This window comes from Pseudorasbora parva, chromosome 18 (assembly GCF_024679245.1).
Source record: "Pseudorasbora parva isolate DD20220531a chromosome 18, ASM2467924v1, whole genome shotgun sequence".
Taxonomy (NCBI): domain Eukaryota; kingdom Metazoa; phylum Chordata; class Actinopteri; order Cypriniformes; family Gobionidae; genus Pseudorasbora; species Pseudorasbora parva.
The window spans coordinates 19,475,470-19,495,433 of NC_090189.1; the positions used below are offsets into that span (position 1 = coordinate 19,475,470).

A 19,964-nucleotide genomic window follows, 5' to 3' on the forward strand; every position below is an offset into this window, starting at 1 on the left:
CCTGCACCCAAGCACTTTTCACAAAGTTCACTCTCGCACACACAATATAAATGTGAGGCGTGCGCCCACTGCAAAGCCTGCACCGCCAAAACTAACACTATCCCCACAGTGTTACAAGCAGTGTTACAGCACAAGCAACCCGGCTAACAGGCCCCTATTACTAAGCGGCCAGCCCCCGAATCTAATTCAACCCCTGGCTTTACGAGCCCAGGCCTGGCAGGCCATTCCTGGTATATAATATTGGGTGTTGAACATATAAAATGAGGTTCTCGCTACAGTTTTGCTCGCAGACCCCGCGATTCAAGCCGTGGTCGAGCCCTCTGTAAGAAGCAGTGTCAGTCACGTGCTTCTCGCTGAGGCATTGAGACTGTTAAAGGAGAGAGCGGCGAAAACAGTACACCCGACGCTAGCGAGTCAGGTTTTTACTGTCGCTAATTCCTCATGCCGAAAATGGGTGGCGGTCTCAGGCCCATTTTCCAGGCATCTGAACAAAGCACTTATGACACGCTCGTTTCAAGGTGCTGACGGTGAAACAAATCCTCGCGCACATTCGCCCCGGGGATTGGGTTTTCTCAATAGATCTGAAAAACGCATACTTCACGTTACGATAACCCCCCACCCCCACTACAGGCCATTCTTGAGATTCGCCTTCGAGGGGCAGGCTTATCAGTACAGTCATTGTCATAGACTCAAGACTTACGGCATAAGAACCACCACGTCTTGATAATGTACATAAAATCGCTAGGGCAGCCGAGATCAGACTCTGTTCACTGCATGGCTAAGCATCTCCTTTTATGGGCAGAGCACAATCTGAGCTCCCTAAGGGCGGCTTACGTGCCAGGTATTCTGAATCAGGGTCCGGACATGTTATCCAGAGGACCCATGTCCCCAGGGGGATGGTCCCTTTACCCGCAAACAATTCAGCTTGCACAGCACACGCTGCCCAATATTTTTTCTGCAAACGCAGGGATGCCCTGGCCCATGTTGGCCCAGACTCCCTCTATATGTTCCCTCCGATCGCGATCCAGCTGCAGCCGGTGCTTTTTAATAGCCCCACTTTGGAAGAACCGCACATGGTTCTCCATACTGTTTCAGCTGTCAGACACAGCCCCATGCCTATTCTGCCAATGAAAGGGAAGGTCTGGCATCCCAATCCCGAGCTGTGGGCCCTCCACGTATGGCCCATCAACGGTATCCGGGAACCTCTCTGACAAGTTATGAACACTATTTCGGAAGCTAGAGCCCCTGCTATCTGGCAGCTCTGCTTGAAGTGGTCAGTGGTTTTCTAACCAATGTGCTACGCGAAACATCGACGCACACTCATGCGAACTGGCGGAACCGCTCGCTTTCTCCAAGAGCTAATGGATGCGAGTCGTCCCCCCTCCATACTCGGGGTGTGTGTCTCCGCCATAGCAGCTAGCCACGCTCCTATCGCGGCACATTCACTAGGGAAAAGTGATCTTATTGTGTGTTTTCTTAAAGGGGCCAGGAGATTCAGCTCGCCTTGCCCCTACCTCGGTCCCTATTTGGGACCTCGCCATGGTTTTGGAGGCCGTGAAGGGTTCCCCCTCCTAACCACTTCAGAACACGAGCTTGAAGCACATATCACTCAAAACCGTTTTTCTGCTGGCTGTGGCCTCGGTTAACCGAGTGGGTGGCTTACCTGCACTCTCGGTGAGCCCTTCCTGTCTTGAGTTTGGGTCCAGCAACTTCAAGGTTGTGCTCAAACCGAGGCATGGTTTTATGCTGAAAGTGCTATCAACCCCTTCAGTATGCAGGTCTTTGCACTGCTTAACCCGCGTCTTAGAGAGAATAAGACGCAAACATATTCTGCCCAGTCAGAGCATTGAGATTGTATCTAGAGCGCTCCGCCCCCTTCAGGCAGTCGGATCAGCTCTTCATTGCTTCGGTGGCCGCACTAAAGTTTGTGCTGTCATGAAACAGTCTCTCACACTGGATAGTGGATGCAGTCCCACTAGCATATAGGTCCAGGACCTAACCTGTCCTACAGGCATTTAAGCCCACTCCTCTAGAGGCATGGCCTCATCTTGGGCTTGGTCGTGTGACATTTCTTTGGAAGATATCTGTGCGGCGGCAGGCTGGGCCTCTCCGTCCACTTTTATCAGATTCTACAAGTTGGAGGTTCCAGCTCTACAAGCAGGGCTTCTCTCCATCTAGGCTCTATCTTGACCCTGGCAAACAGATTGCCTTACATTTTGGCCTGTACACATTAGTCCTTAAGCACTATTCATTCATCATAAGATCCGACTATGTCCGATCAGCTGTTCAAACGAACCGACTCTTCCGGTTCTTCATTCCCCTTATAAGCCGCCTCTGTCGGTGTCTCGGGGGTTTATAACATGTGCTTTGGGTATACTGGGTCAGTCAGCACACACGGCGCTTTACATTGTGTTCCCATACGTAATACGAGGAACCTCTCTCGAAAGGGAACGTACTCGGTTACTTTCGTAACCTCGGTTCCCTGAGAGAGAGGAACGAGTATTACGTTCCGTGCCGTGTTTATGCTTCTCAGGTATCGCTTCAGTCGATCTTAAAACCTGACACCTATGGCGAATTAGGGTCTTATATAGCCTCCTGTATGCAAATATAAGCACCTTTTTCGGCGGGCTTCTGGAACGCCCCCCATTGGTTCGTTCCTCTCAGCCGCCTCACCATAGGTTCCTGCAGTTGCCGCAGCCCGGCCAATCAGAGCGCTCCTCGCGCTGGGCTATGGCCGTGCAGCTCACTGCGCTTTACATAGATACCTTTATTAAAAGTTTTGCTTCACATTCTCGAGAAAAGGAGTTTTTCCCATACGTAATACTCGTTCCTCTCTCTCAGGGAACCGAGGTTACGAAAGTAACCGAGTACGATACCTTTATTAAAAGTTTTGCTTCACATTCTCGAGAAAAGGAGTTTTTCCCATACGTAATACGAGGAACCTCTCTCGAAAGGGAACTGCTTTTAATATATTTTAAAATGTAATTAATTCCTGTGATAGAAAAGCTGAATTTTCAGCATATTTGCTCCAGTCTTCAGTGTCACATGATCCTTCAGAAATCATTCTAGTATGCTGATTTGGTGATGAAAAAAGATTCTGTATTATCATCAATGTTGAAAATATTGCGCTGCTTAATATTTCTATTGAAACTGTGATACATCTTTTCAAGATTCTTTGAAGAAAAGAAAGTTCAAAAGAACAGCATTTATTCAAAAAGGAATTAATTTGTAACATAAAAAGGTAAATAGGTATTAACTTCTTTTACTGACTTTTTGAACAGTAGTGTATGTATATATGTTGATATACAAGATCTTTATTAAACATGTTCATATATATATATTTACAAATATGTTCAGTAAAGATCTTGTCAATAAAGACAAGAAGAACAGGAATGTGATGAAAACAGCCTCTTCTTGAAAGGCATATCATTTTTTATGAAGAACTGTATATGAAATCATTGGTATATGATAAAATCGCCCATGGTAAAAATGCCCAGATCCAGTGAAATGACCAATATTTGTTAAAAATTGATGACTGAAACTATAACGTTGATCGTTACTTACCAAGAACTGGTCAAAATCTGCACCCTACATACATTAGTTGTCTTCATCCGCTTGGAGAACAATGAAGATGTGATGCTTTTTGGATGGCAAAGCCGCTTTGAACCTCATGGGCCCCCTCTATAATCATTCCTCCACCTTCAACACCTCTATTCAGGCAGCTTTTAACAGTCCTTCCCCTTTAAAGCTCATTGTCAAAGCTGGAAATTGCCATGCTACGAGTATTTACTCTATAATCAAACCAGTACCATGCGCTTCATTTCTGCTCATTCGCTCAATAAATATAAAGGCCACCTGTTTCTCTGAATTGTTTGTGTTAGTCGTGGCCCTGTTAGTGCAATCCCAGCATCACCCTCATAAAAGAGGGCAGTGCTCAGCATCCAATGCCCAGTCACAGCCATGCATGAGAGATTGGGCAGGTACAGAAGCAAGGAAATGGGCACAGCATTCAGAAGCCACCCTCCTCCACAGCTGAGGGGAAGGGCGGCGTGGTGCCGCTATGTCTTACCCAGGCCAGACTCGTTCAGGGTGCTGTACCTCTCCCTCAGGGCGAGAGGGGTCAACGTTCTCCGCCGCTCATCGCTACCCACCACCTAAGAGAAAAAATGTAGTATACACAGTGCTACAGTAGTTTTGTCTTTCATACGGTATTTTTTGGAGCATGTCGCTTTATACACATCAAAGTGCTTATGTATAAAAATAGCTCGAAGGTGCTGTAACGCACAGAAAGGGAGTCTGAAGACAATATTATATCTGAAACACCAACACCAACCTTTTATTTACTTTACTGAGCATTTTATATGAAGATATTGTGCAATATTTTTATTGTGCATTGTTAATTTTGCTCTCTTAGTTTTTTATATCATATCATAAAAAGGTGGTCACAGAAACACACTGAGGACAGAGGGAATGAGAAGAAGCCAAACAAAAAACCTTCATCACTCATATGAGTCCCAAGGCTCAAAGTATTAGAAGCACATGTGCTGACTGCTGTGGTATAGCCCCAACTTCTCATTTAATTTGAATCCATTTAAGTAGATTTTAAGCAGTTTAACGTGAGTGACTATTTATGTAGCCTCATTAAGAAATATCTTGATATATCCCTAGATATATCCCAAATGTCATGTGACCTGAAGAACGTCAATTTCTTTAATCATGTAATTGAATTGAACCCTAGATGGTCTAGACAACTCATATAGTAACTTCATTATGAGCTGGTGATTAGCTAAAAAAAATAAATAATTCTGAGTGTCCTTTGAGTTTGCAAGGTCAAATAAATTACTATTTAAACAGGATTAGTTTTGCAAACATAAAATACAAAAATAAAATGTATAAAAAATATATATAAAGAAAAAAAGTACGTATTTTTAAAAAAAGACTGATTCTTACATAACATTATTATACAAATAATATATATTTAGTATTAATAATATGTATATTTATTTATATATTTGACATTTAATTTATTTCGTTTATTCTATTGGCTGATGACAAAATTGACAAATTCTTAAATAACATTTATTTATAGATAATGTATAATAATATGTATTTATTGATATTATATATATAATATATATAATTACATTTCTTAGCTATTTCGTTTAGCATAGAAATCTAGACGCACCCTAGCGGCAGCAAATTTAATCTGACCGCAAGTGTCGTCTAGGAACCCTCAATACCCTTCTGAGCTGTATTCCTCTCAATCTGGACAGGCCAATCACATCATGTATAGAGTCGGTGGGCGGGGCCATAATGACGACGGCCGAGTTGCGGTTGCGTGCTTCTAGTAAACACAGAAACTGCCGAACGGCGGTCTTTCGAATCAGCTTTGACTGCGATTCTGGAAGACTTGGAGTTAAGCTTTTCTCTGAGAAAAGAACAAAGAACGGCACTGAAGTCATTCTCAAGAAGGAAAGATGTGTTCAGAGTTTTGCCGACCGGATACGGTGAATGTTTAATCTATCAACGAGCTCTGCTTCACCTTCGTTGCTCTGGTTGGTGTAGCGCTATCCTATCGCGTGCAGAGGGAGTTTGAAAGACAACCGTTTATCCCGCCCCTCGGATTGAGCCCTGTCTATGGTGAGTTTACAGACCAAACATCTTAATGTGGGTCTGGCTTGTCAGGCTATATTTCGTTAGCTATTATTTTGAATTACAATATGTTGTTTTAATCTTGTTTTAATGTTGGATGCACTGCAAAAATATCTTGTTTCTATTTCAAACATCTAAAAATTCTTAAAACAAGAAGTAATTGCAAAAGTAATTGTCATGTTTTGGGGAAAAATAAGCAAAATAATCTGCCAGTGGGGTAAGCAAAATAATATTAAAACAAGATTATTTTACATATTTTAAACAAACACACTCTTAATTTTGAGTTATTTTTGCCCAAAATAAGACTATTGTTTTTTACTTGTCTAGTTAATGTTTCATAATGTAAGAATTTTTTGAAATTTTGACTAGAAACAAGACAAAAATACTAAGTAAGAAAAACATTTTTTTGCACTGTGTAATTCCAGCAGGTAGTCCTTGAACCATCAACTACTATTAAACAAGAAAGTAGATTTTAAATTCATATTCTATAGCGGAATATCAGCAATCACAGATAGTGATTTTTTTGGCTGCCCAAGTTATTCCGAAAATCAGTATGCAATTTGTTTAGAAAATTTTAACTGAGGTTGAGTGACAAAAACACAGCTGTGATCAATTTGCTTCTGTGAAACACAAAAACATCTCGCCAGAATAGAGTTCAAGAGATCCTGTGCAGGTGTAAGTGATAACAGAGGAAATGAACAGCGACAGCACCTTGACACAGGGAGGCATGGTGATGTTGAGGTTGCACAGCACGTGCTGCGTGTCCTCGTACTTGGTTGACTTGCGCAGGAAGGACAGGAACCCCGTGGCTTCCTTATTGCCGTCTCTCACCTGATGAGCCAGGGGAAATGAAGAGGGAGGGAGGAACAGATGGATAGAGAACATGATAAAAGAGAGGGGTGAAAATGAGGCGAGGATCAAATAAGAACAAAAGAGAGGGGGAAGATGAATAAAGGGAGTGAAAGAGGAAAGAGAGAAAGAGAGAGGTAGAGAAATAGAGATATTAAAGAGTGTTAGACAGAGCAGCTGCCCGGCTGTGACTCATACAGGTTGACGGGAGGTGGGGAAGGGGATGGAGGCAGTCCACAGGCAGGCGAGAGACAGAGAGATTTACCTTTACTTTTACCTGGCCGTCTGTGAGATCAGACAGTAAGAGTGTGACCGTGAGAGAGAGAGAGAGAGACAGTGAGACAGACATACAGACAGGCAGGCAGATAGACTGGCAGGCAGGCTAGAAGGTGAAAGAGTTAAGGGCATGCTCACGAGACTAATACAACAGTAAAGAGGTGAACTACTACGCCACAGAGCCAAAAATACAACACAGAGCAGCTTGTCTGTGTCTGACCAACCACAGAAAGAGGTGCAGAGTGTAAGCCACAATGACACACCAAAATGAAGGGAGGGAGACAAGTGGAGAGAGAAAGACAGCACTGAGGAAAATCAGAGACACTGAAGACAAGGACTGCACGATTTGGACCAAAAATATTGACAAATATTGTGATTCCTGCTGCGATATGATAAAGATTTGACATCTCATATTGCTCACATAAAGAACCAAACAGCATAACATTAGTTGGAAAGTTGTTTTATCCACGCTCTACTGCAAGTAAAAAGTGTTACTATTTAAGGGTGTTCTCACTTGAGTTCTCTTAAAAAGAAAGTGATCCAAAAGTGAAATGAGTCATAAAAAATAAAACGAAAAGACAAAAGAAAAAAGTACAAAAAGTCCTTCTTGCATTCACACTGGAAGTGGACTTTGAAAGAGGACACACGTATCTTTATATCTTTTGTCCAGTCTTTTTTCCACTTTTCACTCACACGTGTAAAAAAACAAAAAAAACAAAAAAACACCACTTCTACATAGGTATTATTATAATAATAATTAATAATAATTTAATATTAGCTCCCATGTTTTCACTGGTATAAGGTAGGGTGTGCTATTATGCCTCTTCTGAAAGAGTACTGATTCACCGGATAAAAACACAGACAAAAGAAGAGCAGAAACAAGTGATAAAAATAAATGCTTATGCACATTTTAGTCTTTGGGAATTTTTTAGTCTTTGGGATTAATTTTCTCAGCTTTTTGTTGAAAATTTTGCTTTTTTTTAATTAAACTTACCCACATTCAAATGTTGATAAAAAAAGAAAGCATGAAGCTATAATAAAACGTGTTTGTTGTTATTTAAAAGCAGAAGATGTGTACTTTCTTTTGATATATTTCATGTTCAGATATTGATATAACAACATTTCCTGGGGGCCATGAAATTTTTGTAAAAATGATCAAAAACGCTGATGGGGAAAGAGTTAATGTTACCTAGAATATTAGACAAAAATGATTATATATTATTATAATAACAAATTATTATAAATAGTATAACAACATAATAGATAATAAGTTGGTATTAGAATATTATTTATTAATATTAACTAGAATATTAAAATTATATATAACAGTATAAAATAACATTACATATGTAATATTCCTGGTATAATTTCTAGCTGTGACCCAGTGTCACATAATTAATAACAGATTTTCAATAGATTTTAATAATTTATATAGTAACAAAATTGCATTCATGTGAAAATATAATGAACATGAAGCAGTTTGCATTCACAGTGGACGCTAGGAAAGTGCAGTGCTAACTAAATTTGAACTCTCTGGGGTCACACTAGGCTATTTTAAAATTTTGATTTTATTTCGAATACCTGTGCAGCCCTACTGAAGACATTAGGGAGTATATAAAATTGACAAGATGATCAGACAAAGTGACAATACTAACAAACACACACAAACACTGACACACAGGATGACACTCAATGACACAAATATGTGAAGGTTGACTGAATAAAAAAAAATGACTGAAACGAGATGTGGAAATAAACTTCTACAACTCCTATACTTCCTAAGACGCACTCAGATAAAAATATATAGGGAAAGACAGATGTACAGACCTTTACAGAGACAGGTAGCCGGTTATCTCTGAAGGCCTGGAAACTGAAGCTACGAGGCTGCTGGGTGGCTTTCCTCACAGGCACCAAGTTTCCAGAACACTCTAAGTGAAGTGGCATCCCCTCCATCACCTGTGGGAGGAAAAAGACAAGGAGTAGGAGAAAAACAAGGACAGCAGTGAGTCAGAATGAGTCAGAGACTTAGTATTAATATAGTGAGTTGACTTTGTTGTGTACACACACATATATGCACGTGCACACAGCTGCATCATAAACTTGCATTTCATTACTTTTTCCCTTAGAAAATGCTGAAAAATCAGTTACAAAATTACATCTAAACTGCATTGTAAGAACAGAATCCTAGAAACTAAAACTTTGAAACAATACAAATGAGACAATGCGCACATCATGCATAGCAAAATGCAGATCAAACACGTACACAGATATATGAAAATGAAATTGATCCTACTTATTTTTCTGATTTTTTTTGTGTACATCAGAAAAATATATATGACATATACATATGGTTTTATGTCAGCTAACCTCAATGTCCCTGCTGCGGGCCACCTCGGAGAAGTTCTCGTGCAACTCAAGGGTTTTGTCTATTTTGTCATCAGTCATGCAGTAACAGCGCAGGCGGCCCTCTCTGGCATCGTTCATCTTAGCAAATACAACAAATTTGGCCATGTATGGAACTGACATCAGCTCACGGTACAGCAGGTTGGCGAAGGTCACGGCCTCTGCCGTTCGTGGACAGTCCGCCAGCCAGAACCTGCAGCGAAACAGAGGACAGACACAAGTACAATAGAGGGTGGAAAAACAAACACAAGAGACACAAGTGTGTAGGGCTGCAATGGCGGCTGCCTGGAACCTAAGGGGGGAATTCACCAAGAATGAATGTTGTTGTTGTTGATAGCATTGTTTACTTGTACGCACTGTCTGCGTTGTGGCAAACGTTTCATAATTTAATGAATTAATGCTGCAGTTATCATTAGAAAGTGTATACAAACGACAAAAACATAACAATAAAATAAAATGTACCGCCTACTTTTCAGAGATGGTAAAAGCACAATGTTAATTGTGCCATAAAAATAGTATTGAGGCTTTGGAATAGAGCCCAATTTATGAAATGACGCATGTTAGCGATGAAAAGAATGACTTTAAATGATTTGACTTTATAATATTTATGGTACAGTGTTATTCTAACACATTTAGTGACTGCTTTAAACAGATTTTAGGTGTTTAATAAATGAGATGCGTGTAATGAAATACAACGCACAATATAGTGCAACTGTTTAGTAAATTCGCCCCTAGGTGCTCTATTCTTGAATGCTTTTGTGTCTCACCTTGCGGACACATTGGTGGTGAAGTTGGCACAGCTATGGGAATACATGAGCTTGGTAGTGCCAGTGATGTCTTCCCACTGAGCGGGAGCGGTGCCACCTGCAGAAGGTTTACAGCTTTTTATAAAATCTGTTTTATTTTTTCAACCAACACCATCTGGAATGAACTTGCTGAGTCTATCTTTATCCCAGTGTCCCTCTCCAGGCAGGACACCAGTCTGTTTCAGCCTTTTCCAAGCAGCTTGGCAGGACAGCTACATCAAATCTGGCTGAGGCTGGAAAAGACTGGCGTTCAAGACAATCTTCCTTTCTCAAAAAAACACAAATATCAATTTCAGAGAATGTTCCTTTGAAATAGATCAGAACCGGACCGTACCAATAACACTGCAGAGGAGGCGGAGGCTAGTAGTGTCTCCTTCGCCAGCATCACGTACACTCTCCCTCCAAGATGGAGGTAAAGGGATACGCAGTCCAATTGGTCGGTGGAATTTGCGCCGACGAGGCTCTACTGTCACAACGGGACTGAATGTGGCCTGGTTTCCTAATTGCCGAGTCAGCAGCTCATCAGGGATTGGCTGGGCCTGGGTGGAGACAAGAGAAGAAACAAGACACAAAGATTCATAAATCAGTCATTCTCCTCTGAATTTATGCACAAACCTTAAAATTATTATTATTATTACCATAAAGGGTTAGTTCACCCAAAATGTAATGTTGTTCCACACCCGTAAGACCTCCGTTCATCTTCAGAACGCAGTTTAAGACATTTTATATTTAGTCCAAGAGCGTATATCCAAGTGTATGCACACTATACTGTCCATTTTCAGAAAGGGAATAAAAACATCATCAAAGTAGTCCATATGTGACATCAGTTAGTTAATTAGAATCTCTTGAAGCATCGAAAATACATTTTGGTCCAAAAATAACAAAAACTACGTCTTTATTCAGCATTGTCTTCTCTTCCGTGTTTGTTTTCAATCCTCAAATAAAGATTCAAACGGTCATGAATCAGCGGATTGATTCATGATTCGGATCGCCAATGTCACGTGATTTCAGCAGACATGCGAAATGATTGACATGCGATGAATCAATCCGCTGATTCACAAACGTTTGAATCTTTATTTGAGGATTGAACATAAACAGGGAAGAGAAGACAATGATGAATAAAGTTGTAGTTTTTGATATTTTTGGACCAAAATGTATTTTCGATGCTTCAAGAGATTCTAATTAACCAACTGATGTCACATATGGACTACTTAGATGATGTTTTTATTCCCTTTCTGGACATGGACAGTATAGTGTGCATACACTTGCATATGCTCTTAGACTAAATATAAAATATCTTAAACTGTGTTCCAAAGATGAACAGAGGTCTTACGGGTGTGGAACGACATTAGAGTGAGTCATTAATTACATCAATTTCATTTTTGGGTGAATTAACCCCTTAAATATCTTATTTGTGACAAAATGTAAAGAATTTTAGATAAACATTTCCCCCAATAACACATAATTGTCAGCTTCATTATCATTAAAAAATTGCCCTCAAAATCGAGTCAATGAGCATGATGCTTCTGGTTTTAATCATATATTTTGTATGAAATCTAATGTGTGAAGATATTTCTTCACTGTCATTTCCTCTCTACATTCTGAAAGCTCACCTGTAGGCCAAGTCGGACCCTCTTAGTGACCGCTGTGTCTGGGAAAATGGCCTGGACCTGGGGCACCAGTTTACTTGTCAGCTGCCCCCCCTCTGGGCCAATAAGATCGCTCTCCTGTTGGACACGTGACACCACAGCAAAGTAAAGAGGGAAGTCTGTGGAGATAATACGTCGGATTCGTTTCTTCTCCAGCTCCTCATGACTTTCCAAATCTGATGAAGGCACCCAGAGAAAACAAGGTCATAAGGTCAGTCTTACAGAAATAATTGTGGGGGCGATGTAAAGTGATATGCAATTTGTCTGCTAGTACCTCCTGCTACATAATTAAAAGAGAAAATAAAACTCTTTTCTTTTTGGGCTTATGGGAATTCCTCTAAGTGAAACATAAGACCTACCTTCATCCATTCCATTGAGGATGGTCTCCAGAACATCATCGCCATAGCGATTCCGATGCTCTTTCCATACGGAGCCATTCTCACTTCTCAGAACCACTAGTTCCCGATCACCTCGGCTCAAGGACGCAAAATGAGGGATCTCCACTATCACCGGGCTGAAGGGAATGATGGGAAGGTGTAAAAGCATTAGTTGAAAATATCTTTGTTTGACAACAATGGACTTTATCCATTCTGTCTTCCTTGGGCTACATCTGATAAATTTGCATATTCAAATCTGGATAATTTTAAAATGATCTCTCCACACAAAAGTTGCTCGTCCTAGTGCTAGTCCTACTAAAAGTACTATTAATGGTATCATTGAGGAACTGAAATATTAAAACCAGAATCACAACCGCCATCCTTATTGCACACGCACACTTACCCTAGAAACTGCATACTGGAAGGCCCTAGAGAGATGATACGAGATGCGAGTCCCTCTCCCTCCACAAGAGGAGGTGGGGTGGTCAGTTTCTGCGGTTTGACCAGACGGCAGGTGATGCGTGTGGGTGCGGCGCAGGTGCGTGGCGGGATGATCACACGCAGACCATTATGCCTGCTGCCCCGCATGGACCCGCCTCTCGCATCCACCATGAAGCTGACCAGAAACCTGTCGAACAACCAGCCGGTGAGCAAATCAGGCGCAATGAAATTTCAAAACAGCCGGAAGTCCAGTATAAAGCTAAAACCTCTTCAAAAGAACCTAATCCTAGACACAAGATGACAGTGAAGACAGGTATAAAAATAAGCATTTATGACCAACAGATAAATACGGAGATAAAAGCGGTGAGAAGTGTTGGTAACGTCCGTTTACTGGATTCGTTTAGGCTGAATGTGAATTATGTGCACTGACCCAGTGTGGATGGGGCTGGCCACAGGGCTAACGTTGTCTGAGGTCTCTGTGGCTGGACTACTGGGGATTAGAGAGTCCTCGTCATACTCCTTTGGCAAAGGGACAGGTGTGTGCTGCAGACACACAGGAGTAGCACAGACCACACAGACACAAAGACACACACAAACAGAGGTACAATGATAGCTTTATGAGCGTAAAAGAGAGAAAAGGACAACTCGGAAAACCAGGTCATTCCAGCTAGTCACGTTTAGAGACAGGGTTAATTAACTCAAACATCTTCCAGCTTAGCCAAACTGGCCTACCACTCCTAAACAGCTTTAAAAAAAGAGGTCTACCAGGTTAGACCAGTGGTTCTCAACCAGGGCCTCAGCAAACTTTCAAAGGGGCCACAAAATGACTTAAAGGGGTCATGAGAAATCAAATTTGCCTTGATCTTTTGACATTTAAGAGGTCTTAATACCATTAAAACATCCTTCCAGTTTCAGAGCTCATTATCCTCATTTTGAACAAAGCATTTATTTAACCAAGGTCCAAAAATTGTCTCATTTGGATATTGTGATGTCACATGGCCAAATACATTTGAATATGGCTTATATTGACTAATAATAATCTATGGGCACATGGTGTATATGGACTAATGGACTAACTAACAGTAATACAAATCACACCATAGGCACCGCCCCCTGGCATTCAGTCGCTTAACGGCTGACATTGGCCTACATTGCGTCAAAAGCAAATAGAACCCATGTGCACTGCATTCACATACTGACATACTCCGATAACCGGACAAATGGAAGAATGAAAGAACGTTTGCTTTGATGCATCCAGTTGAAACACTTAATTTGCATCTCTGTACAGATTTCAGAAGGATCCCAGCATCGGAAACAAGTGGATGGTTTATTTTAATATGGTCCCGGATTGCTTCGGAGGATTATGTTTGTTTGGAGCATTTTGATTTGTCAACGAGGCATAATTGAAGCAGCCAACTGTATTAGATCTGACAGCAGCTGCATCACAAACCATAAGTGAATGATTTCATAACACTTTCGTCTGTAAATGATGGTTATACGGATGTTTTCAAAACACCCATGTGCAATAGCACGTTAGCCAATCATATCAGAGACCATTTACTAAAAAGGCTTAAAGGAGCCACCTTTTAAAATATATTGTTTCAGACAGAGTCAGTGCAAATACATAAAAAAAAGTTTTAAAACCAAGTTGAGGGCTAAGGGAACCTTCAAATAATGTTGTGGGGGCCTTGGAGTCAAAAAGGTTGAGAACTGCTGGCCTAGACCATCTAATGAAAATCTCTGACCATTTAGATAACACCAGACCAAGAAAACAGACCAAGGAGGATTTCTTATTTCAGCACATGAAGCAGAAAAGTACAATACCTGGTCCAACATGACAGTTTCAGGTGACACACATGGAATTCTTGGAATTGCGGGTGAGTAAGGTCTGGAGAAAATGAAGGAGATAGTTGTATTCTGACTCTAGTACTTAAAATAAATTCTGGTCTAGCATCTTAGCCAAACGACAAAATTGTTGCATAAATCTCCTGTGACCTACGTTGTGCCCATCCCGCTCTCAAAATCTCTCAGGGTTTTCTTGGGGGACAGAAAATCATCATCCTGGTCTTTTAGGTCATCCAGCTTCAAATAGCGAGCCCCATCCATCCCGAGAAGTTCATCACCTACATACAGCACAAAATATGTCACAGACACTAGTGTAGGAGGTTTGCAGGAAAAAGGACGATTAAGAGAAAGGAAGGAAAGTTCAGAAGTAATTTCAGCATTCACAATCCATCATCATTCCCGGTCGAGCACAAACAAGAACCTTCACTCATTCACCAAGTCCAAGCAATGGAGTCGTACACACAGAGCCAATGGAAAACATGAAGAAATCAAGAAATTCGATAAGATTTCATGGTATTGGTTACTGAAGTGGGCATGCCCGGTAGTGCAGAGAAGATCACACTTAATCTGCATGGGAGAGATTGTTTGATGTTATTGTAGGGGCTTAATCACAGGTGTTCAGAGACAAGTAAAACAGCCACTGTGTCAGTTCATTTTGGAGCCCTCTGCTGAGTCAAATAATCATCATCAATTGGTAAAATGATCCACTCCCAGTGTGACTCCCATAGTGTTTGAATAAAAAGAACCTATAGGTGTTTCTTCAACTACGGACACTATGGGTCCCAGTGGATGATTTTAAGAGAAAAAAAAACACATTTCAACGTTTTTTTCATGTCTTCATAATTTTTTTTGATAGTTTTCCATACCTTTTATGTATAAACATATACAATTTACATTACACATTATATGCATTTACAAGTATATAATATTTACATTATATGTATATAATGTAAATATATACATTTACATTATACATTACATTTCATATTTAACAATAATTTAATATGAATTAAATAACATAAAAAAATAAATGAATGACTTGCACATTGCTAGAAGACAAATAAAAGTTTTAAGAGTGTTTATTTATTGCACAAGGCCAAAAGTACCCATAGTTGAAGAAACACCCCGGCACAAACAGTGTTTTGAGAACACAAAGTCATTTCAGATGCAGTCCTGTTAATGATGGATCCACAAACACGTTACTGTCAGTAAAGGAAAAGAAACATCATGACCACACGATAATGAGAGGCCGACGCCGTAGTAACACAAAAGCGACAGGTTAAAATAGAGAGCAGTTAGAGAGGCTTGAGGGTCAGAGACAAGATGAGATTGCTTGAAATGGAGGCACATGTTCCACGAACCACTGAGTACCGGACAACCAAGCCAGAAAGTGGGAGACGCTCCTACCTAATGTTAGCTGAGCAACTCCTACAGCAGGAAGGAAGAAGGAACATTTCAGGCTGGCGATGCTACCGTAGGTTTACAGTAGGTTTAGAATATCATGAAATACTTGCTTTTGCTTTTTCAATCCATTAAAGTCCTAAATAAATGGAAATTTATCAATCATCTCTCAGAAGAAACAAACACACATAATGATTAGATCCAATGAAGCTTAAGGGGATAGATCAATGTCACATAGAAGTTATGTCATCTTTTAATCATTCTTTCCAAACTTTTTTTTTTTTTCTCTATCTTTTAAAAACACATGTTCAGAATGTTCAGCAGAATGTCCAGGCTGATCTTTTCCTTACAATCAAATTAGTTAGAGACTAATGGCTGTCAAAAAGCATCAAAAAGACATAGTAGCACCACAAAAGCATCATAAAAGTGTTCCATTTGAATCAGAGCATGTGAACGGAGCCTCCTAATATTGCCTCCAGAGCAGAGCAAGGCTTTCTGTTCGCTCAGTCCGCTCAAGGCCAGATTGCTCTTTGTGATATGCTGACTCTAGAATATGTTAAATGAGCAATAGATCTAAGGTTATGGAGTTCAGATATTTTTTTAATGAAGTTGCTAACATCATACACAGCCTAAACGCACAGAAAACAAAGTTAAAGGGATAGTTCACCCAAAAGCTTTTTGAACTGCGTGAGGCGCTATACTTTCTTTGTAAGTTGAAAATGGAAGGCGGTCTGATACTGGATATTTTACTTTATAAAGTTTTAAATATGGACATCACTTCAATTCAGAAGGCGTTTATTATCCTCCTGGAGCCGTGTGGAGCGTTTTTATGATGGATGGATGCACTTTTTTTGAGCTTCAAATTTTAGGCTGCCATTCACTGCCAATTTAAAACTTGGATTAGCCAGGACATTTTGTAATATAACTCCAATTGTATTCGTCTGACAGAAGAATGTCACCTACACTTAGGATGGCTCGAGGGTGAGTTTGCAAAGATTGATCCTGTTATTAACAACAAAGTTATTTATCGTTTTTTGCTTATGGATAAAAAGAAATATGATGAGTGTGTCGTTTAAATGAATATGTAAATATGTACTGCATGTTTAACAACTAAATAAACATACAACAAAAACAGCAGTTTAAAAAATCTATTTTAGTAATTTTGTTGTGTTTTTATTAGTTTTTTCTATATAGTTTATTATGTTTTAGTTCGAGTTTAGTTATTTAAGTAATTTTAAAGAAATTGAGAAATCTTGCTTCCAGCTTAAATAAAATAAGTTTGTTTCAGTTCACGTTTGTTATATTTTATTTCACTTAATGTTTGTTTCATTTCAATTAATGATAATGTTTTCTTTATGGTTTTAATTTAGTTTTAGTTCATGATAATAACCTTGGTCACTGTTCACTTTCATTGTATGAAAAAGAGCAGCTTGGATCCTGCTAAGTTACTGCTTAATAAGTCATAAGGGTCTAGAAAGGCATGGGGTGTGTAAATGATGACATTTAATGTACTGATCCTACATGTGTAAATCGCATTGTGCAGTCATGCAAGTAGTCTTTGGGTGTGATAATGATAACATCTCTAATGTCTAGTTCACTTCAGACTGTAACTTTTGTGATATGACCCACCCATCTGCCACCTGGCTCATTTTTTAATTGAGAGTCTAGCACCATCCTCATGGTACTGAGACCTTGTCACAGCAGCTGAGAATCAGCGCTTTAATGTGCCATTTACTGCAGAATGATCCTCCAGGCTAAATCCAATATGTGCCACATGTACGCACCTTCATCTTCCGACACATCCAGAATTTCATCCACCGTCTCTGGGAAACTCATACGATGCTTCTCAGTGGTGATCTGAGGGATAGAGAGGAAATATATGAACAAGTCGAGATGGCAAATGTTGTACAATACAAAAGATGACGACCAAATTAACAAGAGATGAAAGATGACGGAATAAAAGCCACAAATCAAGCTTTGAAGATTAAAACCCTAAACTGAGATTAGATAAAGATCATGCGAATGCAAACGACTCTCACCATAGATACAGATTCTTCAGTCACCAGTTTGAGGACATCAATGACAGAGATGTAGCCTAGCCGCTTAGCAATACCCAGGGGTGACGTCCCATTCTGCCACAGATAACACACAGTTGGGTCAATAAATCTCACATCTATATCTGATTATATTATATCTGTCTGTTATGGTGGGAGAGGAATATATATACACTGCCATTCAAAGGCTTTTGCTTTGTAATTTTTTTAAATGTTTTTAGAAGAAGTCTCTTATCCTCACCAAGGCTGCATTTATTTGATTAAAAATACAAAACAAAATAATATTGTGAAATATTATGAAAATGTAAAATAAACATTGTCTATTTGAATATATTTTAAAAATTGTTTTGATTTTTTTGTGATTCAAAGCATCATTACTCCAGTCTTCAGTGCCATCTGATCCTTCAGAAATCCTTCTAATGTAATTATTTGGAGCTCAAGAAACATTTGTGATTATTACCAATGTTGAAAACAGTTGTGTACAATATCATTTTAGGATTCTTTGATGAATAGAAAGTTCAAAAGAACATTATTTATCTGAAATAGAAAGCTTTTGCAACATTGTATTACCGATCAAAAGTTTTGGTTCAGTGCGATTTTTTTAAACTAAATTAATACATTTATTCAGCAAGGATGCATTAAATTGATTAAAAGTGAGAGTAAAGACATTTATAATGTTACAAAATATTATATTTAAATATATATAACATATAAAACACAGTGATAATTATCATAACTGTTTCTTGAGCAACCCATCATCATATTAGAATGATGTGACACTGAAGACTGCAGTAATGATGCTGAAAATTCAGCTATTTTATTAACAGTTATTTTATATTTTAATAATATTACACCATATTACCATTTTTTTGTATTTTTAATCAAATAAATGCAGCTTTGATGAGCATAAGAGACTTCTTTAAAAAAAAAAAATCTTACAGATATTTTTTTTGAATGGCAGTATATATATATTATATACATATATAAACATTAAATAAATATCTTATAATAATAATATTAATTTATAAATAATGTATGTAACATACAGTATATAAAATATATATAAATGATCATTAAAGCAAATATTTAATAACAATATAATGTAATGTAATTAATGTAATATAATATAATACAATATAATAAAATATAACATAACATAATAGTAAAATACTTTTTTGTGAAACTATTCTAGCCATGCTGCTATATTCATCAGAATAAATCTTAAATAACAGCTTATGTTTACTGCAGAGGACTGGCAGCAGAAATGACCCACACTAAATGCTCTTCTTCAGACATTTAAGCAGTGTATACTATTTTTGGCGAGACAAATGGTCATATTTCAAGTATGGGGGAAGGGGGTCTGCTCACAGTGGTGATCTCATTGGGTAGGGCTCCATGTTTTAACAGCAGGGTGACAATGTCTGTATGACCCTGCTGGGCTGCTTGATGTAAAGGAGTGTATCCCAACTGGAAAAGAAAGAAGACGGAGAATGAGAATGCAAAGGTACATACTAACAGCGAAAAAGTGTACAAAAAGAGGCCTATGTACAGGACATCCAGGTGTGTAGCACTTACCCTGGTTTTGCTGTTAACATGTGCTTGCTGCTGGAGTAAGAACTTTACCATTTTTATGTTCCCATAGTGGCACGCCACATGTAAGGGTGTGTAGCCCATCTGAGAGAGAGGCAGAGAATAAAAAGGGTGAGAAAGAACAAAAATGAAGTGAATAGCTAAATGGGTAGGTTCCATTGCATATAGACGATCAATGCCAGCTAATATTACAACACTTCAGCAGGCCCTTAGATTCCGAGCCAGAAGGATTTAATGGTGTGAAGAATGGATTATGAAAAGGTTAAAGTCATTCACTGTGAATTTCAGCACATATCATAATATCCACTTAGTAGTTGTGTTTGCAAAACAAGCATTACTATTACTATTGCTGATATGGTTAGGGTTTTTTGTTTTTAGACAAAACGCTACATACCCAAATGACACCTAAAGCCTTTCGGCTTACATTGAAGGAGGGATCTGAGCCATATTTAGGTATCAGAATATCAAAAAGACATTTCTGGCATTTCTGACATGCTCTGGTAACAAAACACTTAGAACACATTAGCTTCTGCAAAGCAACAACAGTAAAACAAAAACTCAGAACACATTAACAACTGCATAGCAACGTTTAAAAAAATACTTCTCACAACACTTCAGCAA

General features: G+C 39.2%; 1 protein-coding gene across 4 annotated transcripts in view; it reads right to left on the minus strand.

Annotated features, from left to right (window-relative positions):
• Positions 1–19,964, minus strand: part of ank1b (ankyrin 1, erythrocytic b) — a 124,090-nt gene that overhangs the window by 26,125 nt on the left and 78,001 nt on the right. For 3 of the 4 annotated variants that reach the window (XM_067422807.1, XM_067422806.1, XM_067422804.1), the window contains exons 20-36: positions 19,329–19,427; positions 19,122–19,220; positions 17,739–17,831; positions 17,484–17,556; positions 15,706–15,726; positions 14,453–14,576; positions 14,278–14,341; positions 12,884–12,996; positions 12,416–12,640; positions 11,995–12,149; positions 11,600–11,811; positions 10,321–10,525; positions 9,948–10,044; positions 9,145–9,373; positions 8,605–8,733; positions 6,364–6,483; positions 4,070–4,154 (exon numbers count right to left, since the gene is read on the minus strand). In XM_067422807.1, the coding sequence (XP_067278908.1) occupies positions 4,070–4,154; positions 6,364–6,483; positions 8,605–8,733; positions 9,145–9,373; positions 9,948–10,044; positions 10,321–10,525; positions 11,600–11,811; positions 11,995–12,149; positions 12,416–12,640; positions 12,884–12,996; positions 14,278–14,341; positions 14,453–14,576; positions 15,706–15,726; positions 17,484–17,556; positions 17,739–17,831; positions 19,122–19,220; positions 19,329–19,427 (2,143 nt within the window). The remainder of the gene's footprint in view (positions 1–4,069; positions 4,155–6,363; positions 6,484–8,604; positions 8,734–9,144; positions 9,374–9,947; positions 10,045–10,320; positions 10,526–11,599; positions 11,812–11,994; positions 12,150–12,415; positions 12,641–12,883; positions 12,997–14,277; positions 14,342–14,452; positions 14,577–15,705; positions 15,727–17,483; positions 17,557–17,738; positions 17,832–19,121; positions 19,221–19,328; positions 19,428–19,964) is intronic. The other variant, XM_067422805.1, reaches the window with a different exon arrangement.